This window comes from Medicago sativa, chromosome 8 (assembly GCF_051527215.1).
Source record: "Medicago sativa cultivar Bolivia chromosome 8, Bolivia_mono, whole genome shotgun sequence".
Lineage (NCBI taxonomy): Eukaryota > Viridiplantae > Streptophyta > Magnoliopsida > Fabales > Fabaceae > Medicago > Medicago sativa.
Window position 1 is genome coordinate 83,168,530 of NC_140756.1, and position 21,600 is coordinate 83,190,129.

The following is a 21,600-nucleotide window of genomic DNA, read 5'->3' on the forward strand; positions in this document are numbered from 1 at the left end:
TATATTTTTATCACGTCTGTGTCACTAAGCTTGAAAGTCACATTGCCATGTGCTCCAACATGGTAGTGTTAAAATGTTCACTTCAATTTGCGAATGTACGGTATACTAGATTGATGCTCTCATATCACATTGATAACACAATTAGGATTACCTACAATGTAGGAGATTTAATTTGAACTCGATGAGAATGCTTTGTTTTTTTCAAGAGGAACTCGATGAGAATGTTATTACTAGTTTTGATTAATTCTATTTTGTATGGAGTTCTATGTAAAAGGAAGATGGTAAGAGCGGAATTGCACAGCACACACTAAGTTCAAAGAAGATCGGTATTTTACTATATCAACTTTACTTATAATAATATGATATGATAAATGTTAAATAGAGCCTGTAAGACACTCTTTAAGAATGTTAACCGATAAATTTTTATGAAAATTTGTGTATTCAACATATTTAAAATTAAAGTATTTGATTTATTTTTTAAATTAATTTCTTAATTTGCAATCTTTAAAGAGTGCCCCTGAGACACTTTTTAGCAAGACAGCTATGATATAAATACATTACTGGTGTGTGGAAAATGATATAGGTAAGACATAATAAACACACACCTCAAAAACATTCACACACGTATAGCAGACAAAGAACATAGGAAAAAGATTTTCACTTCATTGATACAAAACATTAATTTTAAATAGGCAAAATTATTTAGAGGTCTTCATCTTCAAACCCACGAAAACCTCATTATCAAAATTCTAAATTTCCAAATTGTATTGGCTAAAGATTAAAACCCATGAAAACCTTAAAAATAAAATTCTAAATCTCCAATTTTGTCCTCGTTATGGAAGGAAATGGATCTCTGTAAGTAAATACGATGATTTTCTCCCTTTGGGTTGTCTTCTCACTTGTTATTGATCTCCAATATTCAAATACGTAAGATGCTTAGAGTTATACACTTCACAAAAAAATTGATATTGTTAATGTCTTGCACTTGTAATCTAATCATAGTAGTTAATAGCGGATAGCGGCGCGTAAAGGCAAATTAATTCCAAAAATGCTATAGCAGATAGCTCATAGCGCTATGATCGCTATTTCATAAAAACAAAAACCGTTGTAATTTTAGGCATAAAATTATCTCTATAAATAATAATCAATTTATAAATATAAGAATCAATTAAATATAATGAGAATAATCAAGAGAGGTTCAAGAAACTTATCCGTCTTGATTTTAGTGTAGAATTATATCACCGTCTTCGAGACAACTTGAATCAAACTCATCGTAGAATCAACCGCAAAAACTACAAGACGAACAAACGATGAAAAGTCCGAGACGTGCCGATCGCACTCGTCCTTAAGGATTTTCCGCGTAATTATAAGCTAATCCCCCAGATTTAACAGACCCTTCTCGATGTAAAATCGAGGAAACAGAATCGACAAGAAAAATAATTTCGTGAAGATGTAACCCAAAAACCATTGAAAGTGAGGGACATGTTTCTTGCTTTGATACTACTCAAAGCCAAGTGAAAATTCATCATCATCCATTATGTGAAATTCATTTATATGCACCATGAGTATACTGTCAAGCAAGAATAATTCATTCTAAAAATTAATCAATGGACGTTATACCTTGACTCATCTTATAAATGCTTCAAATAAAATAATTAAGAAAAAACAATATTAATCCCACATTCAAGAGATATAAAGGTAAAAACAGTTACAAAATATTGGAATTAAAAACATGTCTCAAAACCAAGTCAAACCTTATAATTAAATATAATATGATAATAGTTTTCTATTAAAATATTTTTCTATATTTCTCAATTAAAAATATGGGACACAAAATATTTGAAACTTTTGAAATATAATCAAAATTTACAACAAAAACAACAAAAATAAGGAAACAGAGAGAGCATAATAGAGTTTTATATGAACAAAACAGAGGATTGTTTGTACAAACTACAAACAAACAGAGAGAGCAGAATGGAGTTTGGAATCAATAATAACAAAGAAAACTAGAACAAAAAAGTAACAGGACAACATAGTTTTGAGATTGTTAAACAAAAACATAACAGATAACAGAGCAAACACGACAAAGTAGAGGAAGATTTACACCAGAGGTGAAGAAGTTTTACGAATCAAAGAAAAAGCATAGGAAGATTTACAAAAATACCCTTGTTTTTTTAACCAAGGACAATTTTGTATTTTCTCTTAAAATGAAATAAGCCACGGTTCTAAACCGCAAAACCGTCGCGAAACGTTGCACCGCTATAGCGCCGCTATCTCACACCGCAACACTATGGCTTGTTGCGTAGCGCTCCGGCACCGCACCGCCGCTATAGCGGCGCCATTGGCCGCTATTGACTACTATGAATCTAATTACTTGTCTTAAATCCATCATCAATTAATGTAATTTGGAAATTAGAATTTTGATAATGAGGTTTTTGTGTGTTTGAAGATGATGATGAAAAAGATTATGAAGATTTTTATGTGTTTTTTTTGGATTGAAGAAGGATGGGTTGATGATGAAGATGTTCATAACTTTTTTTGATCGTATTATTATTTTAATTAATTTTTCCTTTAAAAAAATAGGATTAATACACGTGGCATGACAACTCAGCATTTTTGAATAAATAATTAAAAGTAAAATGATTTATTTGTGCATGTTCTGAAAGATAAAGGATTTGAGTGGGAAAAAAATAGATAAATGACCTAAGTGTTATAAATAAATAAATAAAGGAAAAGACTTTGCCTATAATATACTCTTTTTTGAGGAAACCTATAAATGACCTAAGTATTATAAAGAAATAATATAAACGATTTTAGAGTAGTTTGGCCTATAATATACTCTTGAAACTTTGAATGCTAATTCTCTCGGGTAAGATAAGTCACAATTCCCCTTAATAAACAAAGCTAAAGATTAATATTAATAAAAGCCTGAATAAGAAAACACGCTTCAAGTTTTTCCAAATCACAATAGAAACATAAATAGTTGTTATTTAGCTAAGGGAAAGATAAATAATACTATTACATCATTATCTCCTTCAAAAAAAACTATTACATCATTATCATACGAAGAAACGTAATAATGTCGGAGTACGTGGCAATGAAATTAAACTGTTAGTGTGAAGACATACTTCAAAATGGCCCACATCAATGTCTTCAATCTTTGTCAATTGCCTGGTATTCACATTGTAACCAAAATGAATGTTTTTAATGTCTGGAGATGTATTTCCTATTTGACTTTGACACTGAGGTACACGAAAGATAATTTGATTGTTGATCCACAAACAAAATCTCACACGATTAGTATAAACCTCATGACCACAAGTAGCCACATAATCAAAAGGTCCCATCTCATGATAAAGAGACAATTTTCCTGAATCAAAATCCAAAATGTAGATTTGAAATGTTCTATTAAAATCGTTAGACATAATGCAAGAGAGGCGATTTCCCAACATTAAACAATTTTTAGCCAGAATATTCAACTCATGGGGAAGTGGATATTCTCGTATAATAATTTCCTTGTCAACATTCATCACAAACACTTTCTTTTCTGTTATCCAAGAAGATCATTGCCTCCACTATAGAGTGGCCGGCATAAAAAAAGTTGTCGAAAGGGAGCTTCTTTTCTAACTATCTCATTCCATGTATAATCTTTTCCAATTCTTAGCACATAAAAAACATACCAGAAAGCATTCGAACCCTCAATGAAATCTACAAGGAAAAGCTTGAATTCGGAAGTGCCAGGAACACGTGCTATAGTACATTGCATACTAAATATCATAGGTTTTCGAGAAATGGGAAAATCAGGAAGTCTAAGCCAACACTTGAGGATAGGATTCATGACAAAAATTTGTTCATAAATATTGCAAAGCAGCAATATACCATTACAAGTATCGATTATATCTCCCATTATTGAAGGTATTCCCAAATCAGTCCTTTCAAATTGGCCGTTCACATAATCTTTAAATTCCAAGAAATAAGAATTGTTTGGTTCCATGCAATTTTCAACATAAAGACCAAGTTTAGAATGTGCATGGCGTTCGTATGCTTCAGCAAAATGGGAGCTGCCAATAGTAGCAGCCCACAGTTTGTTTACATACCTTGCAGAGTTAAGCAGGCAATTAAGAGGAACAAAAGTAAAGATATGAAACCTCAAGTCTTCAAGTAGAAGCAACTTTGAAATCATTTTACAACTCTTAGTACTATTTGAGTTTTGGTTCTTGTTCTTCTTGACTTGATGACGTGAGTTACAATCTGAATCACAGGATTGACAACTGCATATAGTATAATCAGAGCAAATATATTAGTTAAACCGTCAATTATAAAATTAAGAGTTCTTTTTCTAATAAAAACCGTCAATTCATCATTTTATCTTATCCATAGTAGTCAATCTCGGATAGCGGTGCGTAGCGGCTGACCCCAAAATGGGATAGCGGGATAACATATAGTGGTATGACAAATAGTGGTCACCGATATTTGAATATTTTTTGAACAAATTAGATGAATAATGCTATAAAGTATAAACAAACTTATATATTTCTCAACAAAAAAACTTATATTTAATATAAAATTAAATATATAACACTCAAATCTCATGAGACATTCATAAATCAAAACACCAAAAATCAAAATATTGAGGAACAAATATAATAAATCATAAAACAAGAGAAACCATAAAAACAAAAGAAAACAGGTAAAAAAAAAACAGAGAAACCATACAACAGAGACAATTTGGTTTTAAAAACCCCAGAATGCCCTAAAATCAATTTAAAAACATTGGAAACCATACAAAATGTTTTAAAAATAGGGTCAAAGTTAAAAAAATTCAACTAAAATCAAACAGCTGCTAAAGCGACCGCTATCTGTCCCGCCCCGCTATGCCGTCATAGCATCTGAAGACGGCCGCTATCTGATTCCACACCACTACGATTTGCGGAGCGGTTCGCCACCGCTATTGACTATTATGATCATATGATGGACTCAATTGACAAATATCATATATCATAGAGACTAAATTGAAGAAAATGGTATAGTTTAACGACTGAAAAGGGATTTCATGTACATGATCAGATAAAGCAAAGAAGGAATTTTTTTTTTTGACACAGCAAAGAAGGAAATTGTTAGTTTTTTTGTTGGAAAATGATTTATGGTACGACAACATTTGTCGCACAATTTACACGATTCCTTGTTTCTTCTTCAATTTCTCTCTTTCTTAAAGTTCAATTCCAGACATCTTTCTCTTTCTTATTCTCCATTAATTTAAATGATAATAGTCCTTATCACTTTAATATTAAGTTTTGGTTTTTGGTTACTGCACTTGCCTTTTGATAGCAGAAAAATAAAATGACTATGCTGTTTTGTGTGATACACACACCGTACATGCCAAGTCTCCTGGCTGTTATTGTTGCAGGAGCACCACTGCAAACTATATGGAGAATCGGTGGAAGCGGTTGGTGGAGAATATTTTATAGTAAATCCATAACAAAGACAACACAATTCATATTGTGAAAAAAATAAAAAGATAGTTAAATATTTATTTTACCTATGTCAAAAATCAATATTTTAATTTACTTTTGTTAAATAATTGAAAAACAGCATGATGTATGAGTATATACACGGGCTAAAGCTATTCGTGCAAACGGTGCGACAAAGTTGTCGTACCATATAGCATAATTCTTTTTTGTTTTGTTCCCTAATTGGATTAATGATACTAATAATTGTCGACAAATATTGAGAATCATCATCATATATATTAAGATAAGATATACAAGAGATAAATAATAATAAAATAATAACATTGAAGAAGAGTGATAACTAGGTGATACCTTCCATGATCGCTGGCGTCCCAAACCTTACCCTCGGTACTCGCTATGTCGTTCATCGTTGCTTTGTTTTGAAGACTTAGGGCAATGACCTCTTTTGTTTTGTTTTATTGTTTATTTTAGAGTATATAGGCAATTGCCTCCGAAATTGTAAGTTTCGTCAATTACCCTCGAAATTAACAAAATTTCAATTATCCATCGATATCGCACAACGTTAATCAATTTATCCTCTCCGTCGATTATTCCGTTAGTCAACATGACGTTTTGGAAATACTTCTAAAGTTTTGCACTTATGTGCAAAATACCCCCCGAACTTAAAAATTTATATTTTTTTTCTTATACTTAACTCAAACGATATTAAAGGCAAACAATTAATAGTCACTTTTAACTAGATTTTTGACTCATGCTCCGCTCGAGTTTATTGTAAAGAAATTGACATACGAATAATAAAATGCAATATATAATTGGTAACGATGAAAAAAATAACACGTGATAATCTATAAGTAGACAAAATAAAACACTTCATAAAATGTATGAAATCTGAAAATATTATAAAAGAAAATTCGGTAATCCTATCAATAATTGGGTAAAAGAAATATGAAATTTTTAGTACATTGACATGTAGTTTCATCACACATTGCGAAATACTTTCTCATATACGACATTAGACGTTACATTGGTATCTTCACCATCTTCATCGTTGATCAATATCTTTAGTCCTTCTCTCGGATGTAACTCTTAAAACAAAGAACATACAACAACCGTCCGTGAGAAAATATAGGTTAAGTGTTTCGCCGTACTTAACAAAATTAATAAATAAGGATTTGTTAGGTTAAATAATTGCAAACCTAAAAGTGTAGAAAATATTTGGCTTAATTGGACTATTGGTCCCCTATATAATTTCTTGTTTTCATTTTGCTCCCATAACTCGTAAAATCAACGTTTCTGGCCCTCTTGTTTTGCTCCGTTAGTCAAAAAGCGTCCCCTCCGTTAGTTTCTTAATGTCTAAATTTTTTGATACGATTTTAACCATTTGATTGCATGTCTATTGTATTTAACAGTGGACCCTCAACACCTAATTTTTTCACTTTTCATCATCTTCTCCTTTCCTCTTCTTCATTATCTTCATAAACATTCATACTCATAAAAAATTTTCCAGAAACAAAATAAATAATTTAACTTTTTTAAAACTAAATATGATTGTGGTGTGAAGAAAGAAATAAATTATAGTTTGTTACTCCATTTATGCCCAAACAAAACCGAAAACATTAAAAAAAAAAAAAAGGTTCCATTTTACCACTCCCTCTTCTTTCCCTTCAATTTTTCCATCAATGGCTTCTTCTTCATCGAAGCTGGCATGTGCACGTTCCTTGTCTTCCTCACATGCCTTCAAGCTTGGTTATCACCATTTCACCCTCAAGATTTGCTTCGGAAAACAAAGAAGAGGAAAAAAAGAACACAATGGAAATCCAGATCTATTTTTTTCCCTATTCTGATTATTTTTTCTCCAATTCTTTCTAAGAAAAAAACCTTTGCATACATACTCTTAGTTAGGGAATCAGTTCCCGTGGGTTGTACTGCACGTGTCTTGATGCCACTGATTAGGTTCATGAGAATGGGTATGAATGAATCCTTCTCTAAGCTTTCTAGTGTCTCTAACAAGTTCTTCCTTGATGTAGTCATTGGATTTCGAAACTCTTCTTCTTCCTCAGTTTCTCTTTCGTTTTTTTTTCTCTCAATTCTTTCTCTCTCTCACCTCCTCAAAACCCAGATCCAATTTTTTCCCAATTATCTCACAACATCAAAATCATTGTTAACATCCTTTGATTGAAACAAAATCGAACGAAATAGATTGTTGTTATAGTGATGAATCGATGGTTATATAGTGACGAAATGAGTTGTTGTAGTGACGAATCAATGGATTTTCTGTTATTTTTTTTACAGTGATGAATCAATGACGAAATCAGTGTTGGTGGAGATGGGTTTTTTCTGGTACAGTGAATGAATGAGGAGACGATAATCGATGGTACTGGAAATGAATGAGAAGATGAGTTTTTTCTGGGTTTTTTATGAATGTTGATGAATTTGTTGTTGATGATGAAGAAGAAGAGGAATAAAGAAGATGGTGAAAATGAGAAAAAATTAGTTGTTGTTGGTTCACCATAAGATACAATAGAGATGCATAATCCAATGGCCCTCTCTTTAAAAAGATCAAATGGTTTAAATTACAATAATTAATAGAATCTACGGTGCGACCACTCTTAAGGCTGGTCTACCATAGACATTTGGGGGTTAAAGTTAACGGTAAGGACCTTTTGACTAACGGAGCAAAACAAGAGGGACCGAAACGTTGATTTTACGAGTTATGGGACCAAAATGAAAACAAGAAATTACTTAGAGGACCAAAAATCTAATTAAGCCAAAATATTTGCTTAAAAAAAGGCAAGAGGATATGAATGAAATTGGTGCGATGCATTTTTTTAGATGGAATTTGTTAAAGTTAAATAATCGCAAACCTAATTTGCAATCGGGAAATTTTAAAAAATTAAAAGTGTTTTTCGTCGCAGACTTAACAAAATTAATAAATAAGAATATTTATGTTATACGCATTATTGAAGTTTGCCAATCGCCGAGTCTGAAATCTCTTTAAGACCTTTATAAGCAGTGTTTCGATCAAATATCCATGGTCCAGTTGCTATTCCAGTGCCATGCGTTTATGGGGTCTCTTCCTATGCTGAAAGCAACAACAATTTTATCTTTCAGCGACCAGCCACATATATATATCTGAGCATGGGGATGAGATAACTAGAGCAATGACAAGGAACAGGGCCGTCCCTGGGGAGGTGCAGCAAACAGCTCTATGTAGTCAGCCTCCCCAATTTTGGGGCCCAAAATTATTTTTTTAATATTTAATGCATAAAACATATTAATATATACTTGTAGCGTTGAAACTATGACATCAGCGAAAGTGTGGCCCAGCAGTAAAACATGTGAGTAAAACTTGTATTATTTTTCAGCATGACAGGGTGTCTTTTGGGCCTTTTTTTTTCTTTCTCTCTTTTACAAAAAAATGTATTTTTTTAGGGGCCAATTTTTACTAAGAGAGCCGAGCCTCCGATTTTACAAGTGAATGACCCCGACAAGGAAAACCGGAAATTATGACATGGACTATTAAGATGAGGAATGACCGAGCAAACTCAATAATGTGTCTCAAGAGCATGTTTCAAAGGATAATTTAGAGGATAAAATTGTTTACCTTTAATATTTTTGAGGCAAGCATGAGAAAACTTCGGTTCAACTCCCACTGAAGGCAATTGTTCATATTTTATTACTTGTATTATTTTTCGGCATGACAGTGTCTTTTGGGCCCTTTTTTTTCTCTCTCTCTTTTACAAAAAATTGTATTTTTTTAGGGGCCAATTTTTACTAAGAGAGCCGAGCCTCCGATTTTACAGAATGGCCCCGACAAGGAAAACCGAAAATTATGACATGGACTATTAAGATGAGGAATGACCGAGCAAACTCAATAATGTGTCTCAAGAGCATGTTTCAGAGGATAATTTAGAGGATAAAATTGTTTACCTTTAATATTTTTGAGTCAAACATGAGAAAAAATATAAATTTTTAAGTTTGGGGGCATTTTGCATATAAGTGCAAAACTTCGGGGGTATTTGCAAAACATCATGTTAACTAACGAATAATTTGACGGAGGGGGTAAATTGATTAACGTTGTGCAATTTCGGAGCAATTGACAAAACTTACAATTTGAGGGGGTAATTGCCTATTTACACGTTTATTTTATTTTTTGTTTTGTTGCTTTGCGTTTGGTTTCAAGCCCATTTACCATTATTTTTTATTTTTTTAAACTTTTAACAAAGTTAGTATTTTTTTATGGTTATGCTAATGCCTTAAAATACTTGAAGTAATAGAGCCTTAAAATACTTGAAGTAATAGAGACATCATCAATGTAATATTGTTATGCTTTGTTTAAAATCAATGAACGTAAACATAACACTAATGGACTTATGAGACAATATTGTTATGTTTTTATATCACTTGTGTCTAATACCTTTACAAGACAATATTGTTATGCTTTTATATCATTTGTGTCTAATACTTTTACAAGAATCTAATGTTGTTAGGGTTTAGGGCTATACCATTTGGTTTTTTATCCTTATATATAAGTTCTCAATTAATACTTGAAGTATCATTCTCTCCAATTTAGTCCCTTAATTATACAAAAATAATTAGTAATTTCTAAAATAACTAAAATTTAAATTGAGAGTCTCTTGTTTTATTGCATGCTGACAAAAGAGTTAAGTGGGATATATTCTTCATTCAAGTGATTGATCAAAAAACAAGAAAAACCATAAAACAAAATAAACAAAGAACATATATATGATACAATAGAGGAAGAAAAAAATAGAGAAGCCATCAAACAAAAGGCAAGAACAAATAAAGAAAGAACATAGAAAAAGAAAACAGAGGAAGAGAACAAAATGAACCTGGACGGTGGAAGAGAGGAAGAGATTGTGTGAGATGTGTGAGAACAGTGGAGGAGATTGTATGAGAAGAGAGAGAGTTGAAAATGTTAAGGTTTACAAAATCTTCAAAGCACCCTCAAAAAGGTATTAAAACAGAGTCAATTTGAAAATTTCATACTAAAATCAAATGACGTCCGAAACGGCCGCTATCCGCTACGCCACTATAGCATCTCAAGCAGCCACTATTTGATTCGCACCGCTACGATGAAAATTTCATACTAAAATCAAATGACGTCCGAAACGGCCGCTATCCGCTACGCCACTATAGCATCTCAAGCAGCCACTATTTGATTCTGCACCGCTACGACGATTACCGCAATAGTTTGTTGCCGCTACGCCGCGCACGACCGCTATTGACTACTATTTTGGATTTAAATCTAAAATGTTTATCAACAAAATCATTCATAAGTTAGGATCTTAATGGTTAAGGAATCCTCAAATGGAAAGTTTGCCTTGAAAATGAAAGTTTTTACTTTTAATGAAGTAATCATTACAATACTTTTTTATAAAAATTTATTTATTTTGGTTCTTTAACCGGCACCTGGTTAGCATTCTCCATGCTTCAATTTTTAATATATTGAATACACAAATTTTCATAAGAAAAACTTATCATTTAAGATTCTTAAAGAGTGTCTTAGGGGCACTAGTTCATATTTATCATATTATAATTGTTTTAATTAGTAAAGTTGATATAGTAAAATACCGCTCTTCTTTGAACTTAGTGTGTGCTGTGCAATTCCGCTCTTACCATCTTCCTTTTACATAGAACTCCATACAAAATAGAATTAATCAAAACTAGTAATAACATTCTCATCGAGTTCCTCTTGAAAAAAACAAAGCATTCTCATCGAGTTCAAATTAAATCTCCTACATTGTAGGTAATCCTAATTGTGTTATCAATGTGATATGAGAGCATCAATCTAGTATACCGTACATTCGCAAATTGAAGTGAACATTTTAACACTACCATGTTGGAGCACATGGCAATGTGACTTTCAAGCTTAGTGACACAGACGTGATAAAAATATATCCAAAGAAATAAACTACTTTACACCAATGAAAAGATGGTGATCTCATGCACTCACTGCAAGCATTCTTTTCAAAAGTTATCAATTTGAAACATCAAAGGAAACAAAAACTGAAATAGCTAATAAAAAGGAAATACAAGGAAAATGAAATTCAGGGTTGAGATTAAACACTACTCTTCTGGATCATTAGTGTCTCTCTTTCTCTTGGCTGAGAATCCTAGTTGAAGCTTAGTTGAAACACCATCATCTTCTGGTAATCCCAGCTGAAGATCAGATGAAACAATAGCATCTTCAGGATCATTGTATTCAGCATTCTTTAAAACACTCAAATCAACTGCTTCTGAGGAGCTCCCAGCTTGGGTTTTAGGACACACATTCTCAGGCTCTAGAACACCTAAATCAGCTGCTTGTGAGGAGCTCCCAGTTTGGGTTTTAGGACACACATTCTTAGGCTCTAGAACACCTAAATCATCAGCTGCTTGTGAGGAGCTCCCAGCTTGGGTTTTAGGCCATTGGACAAGCAAAGCATTATTCCACATGTGTTTCTGAGCTTCCTCTAGCCTTGTTTTCATAGAATCATCTTCAGCATATGTCACTGAGAACAAAATATAATTCAGTTAAAAGAGATATAGCTTGCAAAAATTCATTTATGTTATTAACAGTAACTAAGCACTCCACTTTAGTTCAAAAATATCTATAGTCCTAAAATCACACAATGATTGTATACTAGAGTTAAGGTTAAGAGCGTATATCAAAATATGGAAAAGCTTGGTAAATCAAGTGCCATGCATTATGCCTCTAAAAAATTCATAGCAATTAGATAATCATTCTTGTTTTGAAAAATTCATTTATGTCAACACTAATTAATTGCACTACTCTATAGTCCTAAAATCACACAATCATTGTATAATAGAGGTAATTAAGGTTAAGAACATATAGCACAATGAGGAAAAATTTGGTAAATTATGCAAACATATACCACTACGTACCATAAACCTTCACGTCCCTGAATTCAGCTTTAAGATGTCTAATAAACTCGAGTCCTGATAGGTATACCACCATAGGTGGCAATACCACTCCTACACCCACATAAAAATGACATGTGGCAATGTGGGCCCCACACTCCACTAATTGTCTCTCTTTTCCTTCTTCCTTCATCCCTCTCTTCTCTTTTCCTTCTTCCTTCATCCCTCTCTTCTCTTTTCCTTGTGCCCTCTCTTTCATACCGTACACATGAATTTCATACCGTTGCAGAGAGATTGAAGAAATTAGTTTCATCTGGATCAGCTCCAAACGGAGCCACCACCAGTGCTCCTTCACAATCGCGTTTTCTCATAAACCTTTTCTCAAAAACCCTCTTCACAATCGCGTTTTCCTTTCTTGCTGCCAGAAGGGCTTACTATGACCTCTGTCTCTCTCGCCGCACTACTGTTCATCACTCTCTCGCTTGATTATGGGTCGATCTCTCTTGGTCTCAAACTGGGTCGATCTCCCTCATTCTCAAACTGGGTCGATCTCCTGCCATCTCCGTCACTCGATGCTGTTGTTCATGTCATCATCATCCTAAGGTAATCTTGTTTGAGTTCATTCAAATTTCTCTAATTTTTATCAATGGTTTATAGATTTTGAAAAAATTTGTAAAAAAATATACTACCTCCGTCCCTAATTATAGGAGCCTTTTGCAAAAATTACGGAGATTAAGAAAGTTGGTTGTAGTATTAAATTTGTATATAATTACTATTGTTTTTACAATTTTATCCTTAAGAGAGAGAGTTAATTTATGTTTTCAACATAATATTTATTGTTGATTGAAGAAAAAGATGCAAAATAAATAAGGGTATGTTGGTAAAGAAATAATTAATGTACTTGGAAATACCAAAGCGGTCTTATAAAAAGGGACAAATTTTTTTCTCAAAAGGGTCTTATAATTAGGGACGGAGGTAGTATATTTAAAAAAAGATATTGAGTTATGTGTTATAGTTTTCGATTGTGGTAGTGTGTTTGTATTTTGGTGGAATAGAGAAGGTCAATGTGGTTCTTTCAGTGTGTTTGTGTTTGAGTTCATTCATATTTGCAAATAGTCAATCTGTAGCTTGATTTAATGTGACAAAATAAATGGTTGGTGTAACGAATGTCTCAAGTATACCTAGATTAGCAGTGCAAGTGACATGTTAAGTTTATGTATTCTCCAAAACAATGTAAAAATTCAATGTTCAGGTCTATGTTTTCTTTGTTGAGCTTAAATAAATCGTGTAAATTGCAGTGACAATGGAAGTTATGAAGAAATAAACAAATATATGTTCTTTTTTGAGACATACCTTCTTGCACAAATTTCTCAGCCTATTCTTTTAAATATTGATGTTATTTTTCAATGTTATCAATATGGTTAAATGACATGATATTAAATTTTAAACAAATTTTTTTATTCAATCTCTTAGCATGATGTATTTGTTGAATTTCAGTAGCTGGTTTAGTCTTAAAGTGAACCATGATTTCAATAAATACAACTTTGTTGGGGTATTGGTCAATTGAGTAATCATGTGTCTAGTGTCTAGAGTAATCATGTGACAACATGTTCTCTAAAGTTGGCGTAGGAATGTCACTATGCCTAAGCTTAAAACTGAACAGAAGGTATGAACTAAAAAGCACGAGAAGTTCAAGTGTTGAAAGTTCAAGTGAAGAAGCAAAAGGATAGTCATATGCACTCATTTAGATAGTTGGCATTTCATTGTAATTTCAATTTCAATACTTACTACTTTCTGTTAGACTATTTTTGTTGTCATGTTAAGTTACCTCCATATATATAGCTTTACTCTATAGACTTAGATTGAATACCTCTCCAAGAAATTTGTATTTAACACACTTGTATTCAATTTGTCAATTGATGAAACAATAACAGAACCATGATTTGATGAGAAAAGTTGATTGTTTTTGTGTTAGTGTTTTGGATTATGGTATTGTGTTTGTGTTTTGGATTGCGGTATTGTGTTTATGAAGTCACTTCAGTAAACTCACATTGAATTTTTAAAAATCTGGTAGGTTCTGTGATGTTCATTATTGTCTAAAGTAGTGGTTAGTGTTGAAATGATGGCCTCTAATGTTGTCATATTGAGCTTGGGAGAGAGTTAATTGGCTAGAGTATATGGTTGGTGTTGTGATTCATCTATTTGGTCGTAGTACGATGGCCTTTTATGGCTGGATTTTTAACAGGCTAACATGCCAAAGAAAATTGATGATAACTTGAACAAGATGGGTGCAAGAATACCAAATGTGAAGCTTAGGAATTCTACAATATAATACCAAGCAAAGGTTCGAGTATCCACATGATGAAGATCATCAAATGTATCGTATGATGAAGATCTCCAAGCATCAACCGTGTTCACTCGAATAAAAGACAAGTCAAGAAATCGTGTCAAGAGCGGGGTTCTTGGAACACCGTGGGTGAAGAGTGATACGAGGAAGAATAAAAATAGTGTAGTGGCGTAATCAAAATTTAATGTAAATTTTTGTTATGCTCTTTTAAGCTTGTAATGTACTATTCCTTCTTTTACTAACTTTCTTGAACAATACTATAGTATGGTACTCACTAAGTTTGTAATGTACTATTCCTTCTAATCGCACTATGTACGGTTTTATGGTTCTTAAGATAGATATTGACAGAGTATGAATATGAATATGTTTTGTGTGACCATATTTTTACAAATACGTGACCACTATTTTTTTCATAAATTAGAACTTGTCCGTCTTTAGGCGTGATAAACTTGCCGATTGTAAAACATGTTATTTATGGTTGGAAATGCTTTTAGCCACAAGTGTTGATCAAATGAGATCATGCGTTAGATTTGCCTAAAACGATATTATTTACACTGAAAGAAAAACTAGCCAAATATATGGTCCGTATGACCACATTTTTACAAATACGTGACCACTATTTTTTTCATAAATTAGAACTTGTCCGTCTTTAGGCGTGATAAACTTGCCGATTGTAAAACATGTTATTTATGGTTGGAAATGCTTTTAGTGTAGTGATCAAATGAGATCATGCGTTCGATTCGCCTAAAACGAAATTATTTACATCTCGGGAAATATAAAATAGTCAAATATATGGTCCGTATGACCACATTTTTACAAATACGTGACCACTATTTTTTTCATAAATTGGAACTTGTCCGTCCTTAGGCGTGATAAACTTGCCGATTGTAAAACAAAGTTATTTATGGTTGGAAATGTTTTTAGTGCAGTGATCAAATGAGATTACGTGTTCGATTCGCCTAAAACGAAATTATTTACATATGGGAAATATAAACTAGCCAAATATATGGCTTGTATGACCACATTTTTACAAATACGTGACCACTATTTTTTCATAAATTAGAACTTGTTCGTCTTTAGGCGTGATAAACTCGCCGATTGTAAAATAAGTTATTTATTGTTGGAATTGCTTTTAGTGCGGTTGATCAAATTAGATTGTGTGTTTGATTCGCCTAAAACAAGATTATTTATACCGGTAAATATAAACTAGCCAAATATATGGTATGTGTGACCACATTTTTAATATGCGTGACCACTATTTTTTCGTAAATTAGAACTTGTCCGTCTTTAGGTGTGATAAACTCGCAGATTGTAAAATAAGTTATTTATTGTTGGAATTGCTTTTAGTGTAGTGATCAAATTAGATTATGTGTTTGATTCGCATAAAACAAGACTATTTATACATGGGAAATATAAACTAGCCAAATATATGTTTTGTGTGACCACATATTTTAAGGTGCGTGACCACTATTTTTTCGTAAATTAGAACTTGTCCGTCTTTAGGCGTGATAAACTTGCAGATTGTAAAAGAAGTTATTTATCGTTTGAAAGGCTTTTAATGCAGTGATCAAATGAGATCATGCGTTCGATTCACCTAAAACGAAATTATTTACATCCGGAAAATATAAACTAGCCAAATATATAGTCCGTATGACCACATTTTTACAAATACTTGACCACTATTTTTTCATAAATTAGAATGTCTCACCGACAATTGGCTTGAATTGATTTTTTTTTTTTGCACATGTAAGTTACGTATAACCAAATAAACGAACAATATAACCATAATTTTAGAATGTCTTTCATTAGTTTTCTATTGTGAGGCATGCAAACTTAGAGACGACTAGTTTTAAACACATGAAAGAAAAAAAAAACATGGTTACAACTTTGTAAAATTGTGAAAGAACTAGTTTGAATGGGTTATCTTATTCAAGATATAGTATTATTTACTTTGTAAAATTGTAAAAAACATGATTTATATGCTCCAATTAATAATTTTGAAAGAACTAGTTTGAATGGGTTATCTTATTCAAGATATAGTATTATGTAATATGTATTTTATTTTACTTCAAAGAGAACTTTTACGAAGAGTAATTCAATTTGTCAGGTTACTTTCTATTTCAATTTCAACAAGAAACTCGCTCAATTGAACCATAACACAAAAATTCAGGTTCAAACTTAGATAAAGAAGATGATTCATGTATAAATGAGGAGATGAACTTTGCTCTCTAAATTTTAATACCAAAATGACCAAAAACACAAATAGTAGACGAATTTGAGCAAAAAAAGAAAGAAAGAAATGATATTCTACAATGTTATTGTTACATGAAATTTCTTCCCATCCCCGAACACAAAACAGTGCCCATTCAAACGCATAAATTACCGGGAGGAAAAAGCACTAATCCTCTCGCTTATTTGTAACCAACTCGTAGTTTGAGAAGATATTGATACCGTTGAACAAGAGCATAACCATTCTCGATATGAAAATATGGATTAGCCCCCCGTTCCAACAAAGTATGACTAATTCAGATGATGCTCAAACAAAGATGCCATCTCAATCTACACCACAGACAAAAACAAATGAAACATGATTCAATTAAACTGCTCACCAAGCAAAAAACTCGTAGAAACTCTCAAGAAAAATGATACACAGGTGCAACTATAGACTCATATTTATTCAAGCTATAAACAATACAATGGGCATTTTCGTCCATAACCAAAATTTTAATTTCTTTCTTACAGCATTTCCTATTTTCTTTCTTTTCTATTTATCTATTACCTACATACCGAGAACAACCGCAAACCGTCATAACCAAAATAGCTACTATTGTGTGTTTGTTAATTAACGTAATCGGCATTATATGACACAACTGCTAACTAAAATTAAAAGAATCAAGATACCCTGTAAGTGTTATCTAAAGAAATTTCCCAATGAATGACGACCGGAGATTGCAGAGACACATTCGAAAACTTGTAAGATGGCGGTGGGAAGCGTAAACCAAAAAGGGTATCGAGCCTCTATAATCAAGTCGTTAGGATTTCAATCTTTGTCATCACCATTCTTTCATATGTGAAGTTAAATTTATTACTAAATAGGGTAAAAAAACAACATTTTGTTTAAGCACAAAAGCCACAACACGTCCATGTGAGAGCATATTATACTTATACATGTAATGAAGTCATTTATGACCCTTCACCTTAGCTTAAGCTTCGAAATAATTGGTTTCGGACATGTACAAAAAGAAGGGAGGATAAGGCATCCTCCACAAGAAAACTACAAACTCAATGCATATAAATTTTTAGATAGCTCCATATAAATTCTTGGATGTTTTATAATGAATGTGATATCAATTTTTAACTTACAAAGCATCAATGCAGCCTCAAAGCACCCTTATTCCCAGATTTGCCACCAGCTCGATTTATGGCCTGCAGATAGGCAAAAAGAACAAAGAAAAATAAATTAATGGTAATGCTCATCAAAGAAAAAAAATTCACAACTTAAAAAACAAGTGCTATAGCATAGGTTTACCACGATCCATGTCCTCACATGTTAGGAATCCATATATGCATGGAACGCCCGCAAAGTCATCTCAAAATTTAAGTAACTTTTCATGTTTCGGCAATAAATTAAAGAAAATCAAATAGAAGATACTAGTAAATGGTATCTTGTCATGCTGTGAATAGATTAGAGGAAATAAAAGGGTTTTGGTAGTTTGTCGCTGACGACCGGTCTTAGGTTTAACTTACATGGGTATACTTTGAGAAAACTACAATTCACAAAATTATAATCCTTAAAATTCTTAAGTTTTTTCTCGGCCTTGGTGCCTACTCTAGATTCTATTTGTATTTTCAAGGAAACGAGAAAGATGTTGAATACTCAAGTCAAGTGCAATCCGTTGTATCCGGAGATTACTATTGACAATAACATACCCATTCAAACTTCTTCTCAGAGCCCTATCAACAAGAACATCTAAAGGCAATATGGGAGTTAAGTATGCCTCCTAAAAGCAACAAACAATTATGAGGGGAAAAAGTTCACTCACTAGAAAGAAAACGAACAATATACAACAATGCCAACAAATTAAACCTCGTAAAGCGCTTGTGGGGACACGGAACTTGATGATAGCCGGTTCACCGGCAAATACTCCCTTTGATTTTTCCTCGAGCTCAAATGTGTGGGAGAGGACGCCGCCACTACAAACAATATGATTTGTTAGTAAAAATAAATAAACAAACATGCAACAGAGTGGTAATTGAAGAGTGGCAAAAAATTGTTAAAGCGATTAATAGGAAACTCACGCGTCAAGCTTTTCCCATGTCTTTGAAGTGGTACCACCGATAATACCGAAAAGGTCACTTGTCCAACTATCATCCGATTGCACTCACGTCATATGCCGTCCTTTAAAAAAGAGTAAGAAAAATGATAAGTGAATATCAATTGCAAAACATAGAAGGTTACCAAATGAATATACACCACAAAAAATTAAGTTGTTTTTGAATAACATACAACACTAAATGCAAAAACTTAACAAGTCGACAATAAATTATAAGGCTTGTTATTCAATTAAACCCAAGAACAAAGATGCAAAGTCATATATTATCGATTTACACCCTTCTCTACTAGCCTACCATAATCAATGTCAATAACTAAACTCAATTTTACATTTTGGAACTACCCTCTAACCATTTCTTACAACAAGTAAAACAACAAAACAAGCAATGTAACTTGCAATGCAAATGCAATTCACAAATCGAATCACTCGCATGTGAAATCGTAGTTAGCATTAACTTAAGCCCTTTAAACTCCAATTGAATCTTTGAAATGCTCAATTTTCCACATCAAGTTTATGACCATAAATCAACAAATCACACACACAAGCTCTTCACTCTCCATCTCAATTCATCTTTGTGAGCAGTTCACAAATTGAATCACTCGCATGTGAAATCGTAACTACCCTCAATTTTCCAATGATCAAAACCGAAACAATCAAAAACTCCAAAGCATCAAATCATTTCCTTTCACTTACTAATGCATGCAAGCCAGAAAAATCAGCAACCAAAATTAATCATTTTTCTCAGCTTCATCCTCATACCCACATGATCAAAGATAACCATTTTACCTAATTATCAATAACACTTCTAAATCTAAATTAAAAATCGAGATCCATCACAACATTTCTCGTCTATATCAACATCAAATCGAATCTAACATCATAAACAAAAGCATACAAACATATACAAAATTGAATAAAATCCACAAAAGCCTAATTCAAGCAAAATCGATACGTAAATGAATAATCAAAACATGCATGCAGATGAGAAAATTGGGATCCGAAATTGAAAAATTGAAAAGAAAAAGAATAAAGGGTTATAGATCGGAGCATACGAGGTTCCTTGGTTGTAGATATCGATGGTGACAGACTCTTTCGCCGCCGATTTTGAGCCCGTTGAGAGAGGCTTTCTTGTGAGCGACGATGAAAGGAACGTCGGAGGAAGCGTGCGAGCATAGCAAGAAGGAAGCTATGATCCGCCATTGATACTCGCATAGAGAGAAAGAGAGAAATGAAGAGTCAATGAGGGAGAAAGAGAGAGGAGATCTCGTGGGAGGGAGTGCTGATACATAAACAGGTGAGAATGGAAAGTTGTGGGAAATTTCAAAAATACCCATGCCACATAAGGGGTGTATGGAAGAGTGGTATGGAGAAGGGTGTTCACCAAACTTTTTCCAATAAACTCATATCTATTTTGTTCTGCCAAGCTAATTTCAACTGCGATCGGATCATAAAAACCCTTACCACTATTCTTCAAGAAATGCTCGGCTTCCCCTATATAAGTGCATGGCGCAACTGAAACAATGTATATGCACAAGAATAGAAAAAAGATTAATCAAGACTCAAACATTATAAATATCACAAGGATATGCATGATAATAAGAAGATTAATTTACTTACACGAATGGCAATTTCCAAGACACAGATCACGCAGCTTATCGAGAACTTCTTCTGTCAGCATAAACTCCCATAACAGTCTTACCACTCTTCTTGACTTTTCCGAGAGGCTTGAATTCAAGCAAGGTTTCCAAGTTGGCCATTATGCGCTGAAAAATTCATAGCTTAGATAATTAAGTAACAGCTACTCAGCAGTTATCATTACTTTTTTGAAAAATTCATATATGTTAAACACTAATTAAGCACTCCTATATTGGTCCTAAAACAAGATTGTATTACAGCAGGCTTAATGAACAAATTATCATCAACCATTATCACACTCATCATAAAGAAAAAAGACCAAAATAAAAACAGTTGAAGTTAGTATTTTCTTGAATTCTGATGAAGCGGGTAGAATTCAATGCTTCTTGAATTCCATACTCAAGCTTAAGAACATATAGCAAAATGAGGAAAAACATGGTTGATCAAGTACTCTTCTACAGTCCTAAAATCACACAATCAACTTATTTACATATATCTTTTGATATTTTACACAGATGCTTAGAAATCTGTTTATCTAATTTCCATTTTCATGTTCAGTGGACAAATTGGATATAAAAACAAGATTGCAAAATAAAGACATTGCCATAAAAGAACATCTAATGGAATTCCAAATCAATGCTTATTGAATTCCATACTCAAGTGTGCAATGAAGCAAAAATAGTCAAGATTGCATTTCTTGCATGGCAATCAAAAACAAGAACATTCATATCATATGACAGAAGAGGAAAAAGAAGAATAGTTGAAGATGACATACCAGATCAGTGGTGAATCAGTAGCACAATGTGGATTGAAGATTTCTGTGAGTTCAAGACTAGAATGATTGTATCTATGATGAAGGAATAGTGGAAATGGAACAGAATAACAAAAGACTAATTGAGAGTGCAAACTAATAAGAAAGTTTAACTCC

General features: G+C 32.9%; 1 protein-coding gene, 2 long non-coding RNA genes and 2 pseudogenes across 4 annotated transcripts; 1 reads left to right on the top strand and 4 right to left on the bottom strand.

Moving 5' to 3' along the window:
* Nucleotides 1-2,933: 2,933 nt before the first annotated feature.
* Nucleotides 2,934-5,887, bottom strand: LOC146902322 (uncharacterized; annotated as a pseudogene). Its single transcript, XR_015021988.1, has 2 exons — nucleotides 5,823-5,887; nucleotides 2,934-4,271 (listed from the first exon to the last, which is right to left on the bottom strand). The product of XR_015021988.1 is annotated as an uncharacterized LOC146902322 (transcript).
* A 5,368-nt stretch (nucleotides 5,888-11,255) lies between these two features.
* On the bottom strand, nucleotides 11,256-12,503 carry LOC146902323 (uncharacterized). The gene is made up of 2 exons (XM_085735578.1): nucleotides 12,381-12,503; nucleotides 11,256-11,986 (listed from the first exon to the last, which is right to left on the bottom strand). Exons 1-2 carry the CDS (start codon nucleotides 12,451-12,453, stop codon nucleotides 11,562-11,564), a joined length of 498 nt encoding a protein of 165 aa, XP_085591704.1. The 5' UTR covers nucleotides 12,454-12,503; the 3' UTR covers nucleotides 11,256-11,561.
* Nucleotides 12,504-12,515: 12 nt separating this feature from the next.
* On the top strand, nucleotides 12,516-15,079 carry LOC146902324 (uncharacterized). Its single transcript, XR_015022727.1, has 2 exons — nucleotides 12,516-12,959; nucleotides 14,431-15,079. It is a non-coding gene; the product is annotated as an uncharacterized LOC146902324 (long non-coding RNA).
* Nucleotides 15,080-18,072: 2,993 nt separating this feature from the next.
* Nucleotides 18,073-20,371, bottom strand: LOC146902325 (uncharacterized; annotated as a pseudogene).
* A 65-nt stretch (nucleotides 20,372-20,436) lies between these two features.
* LOC146902326 (uncharacterized) lies at nucleotides 20,437-21,600 on the bottom strand. The gene is made up of 3 exons (XR_015021061.1): nucleotides 21,448-21,600; nucleotides 20,655-20,800; nucleotides 20,437-20,549 (listed from the first exon to the last, which is right to left on the bottom strand). It is a non-coding gene; the product is annotated as an uncharacterized LOC146902326 (long non-coding RNA).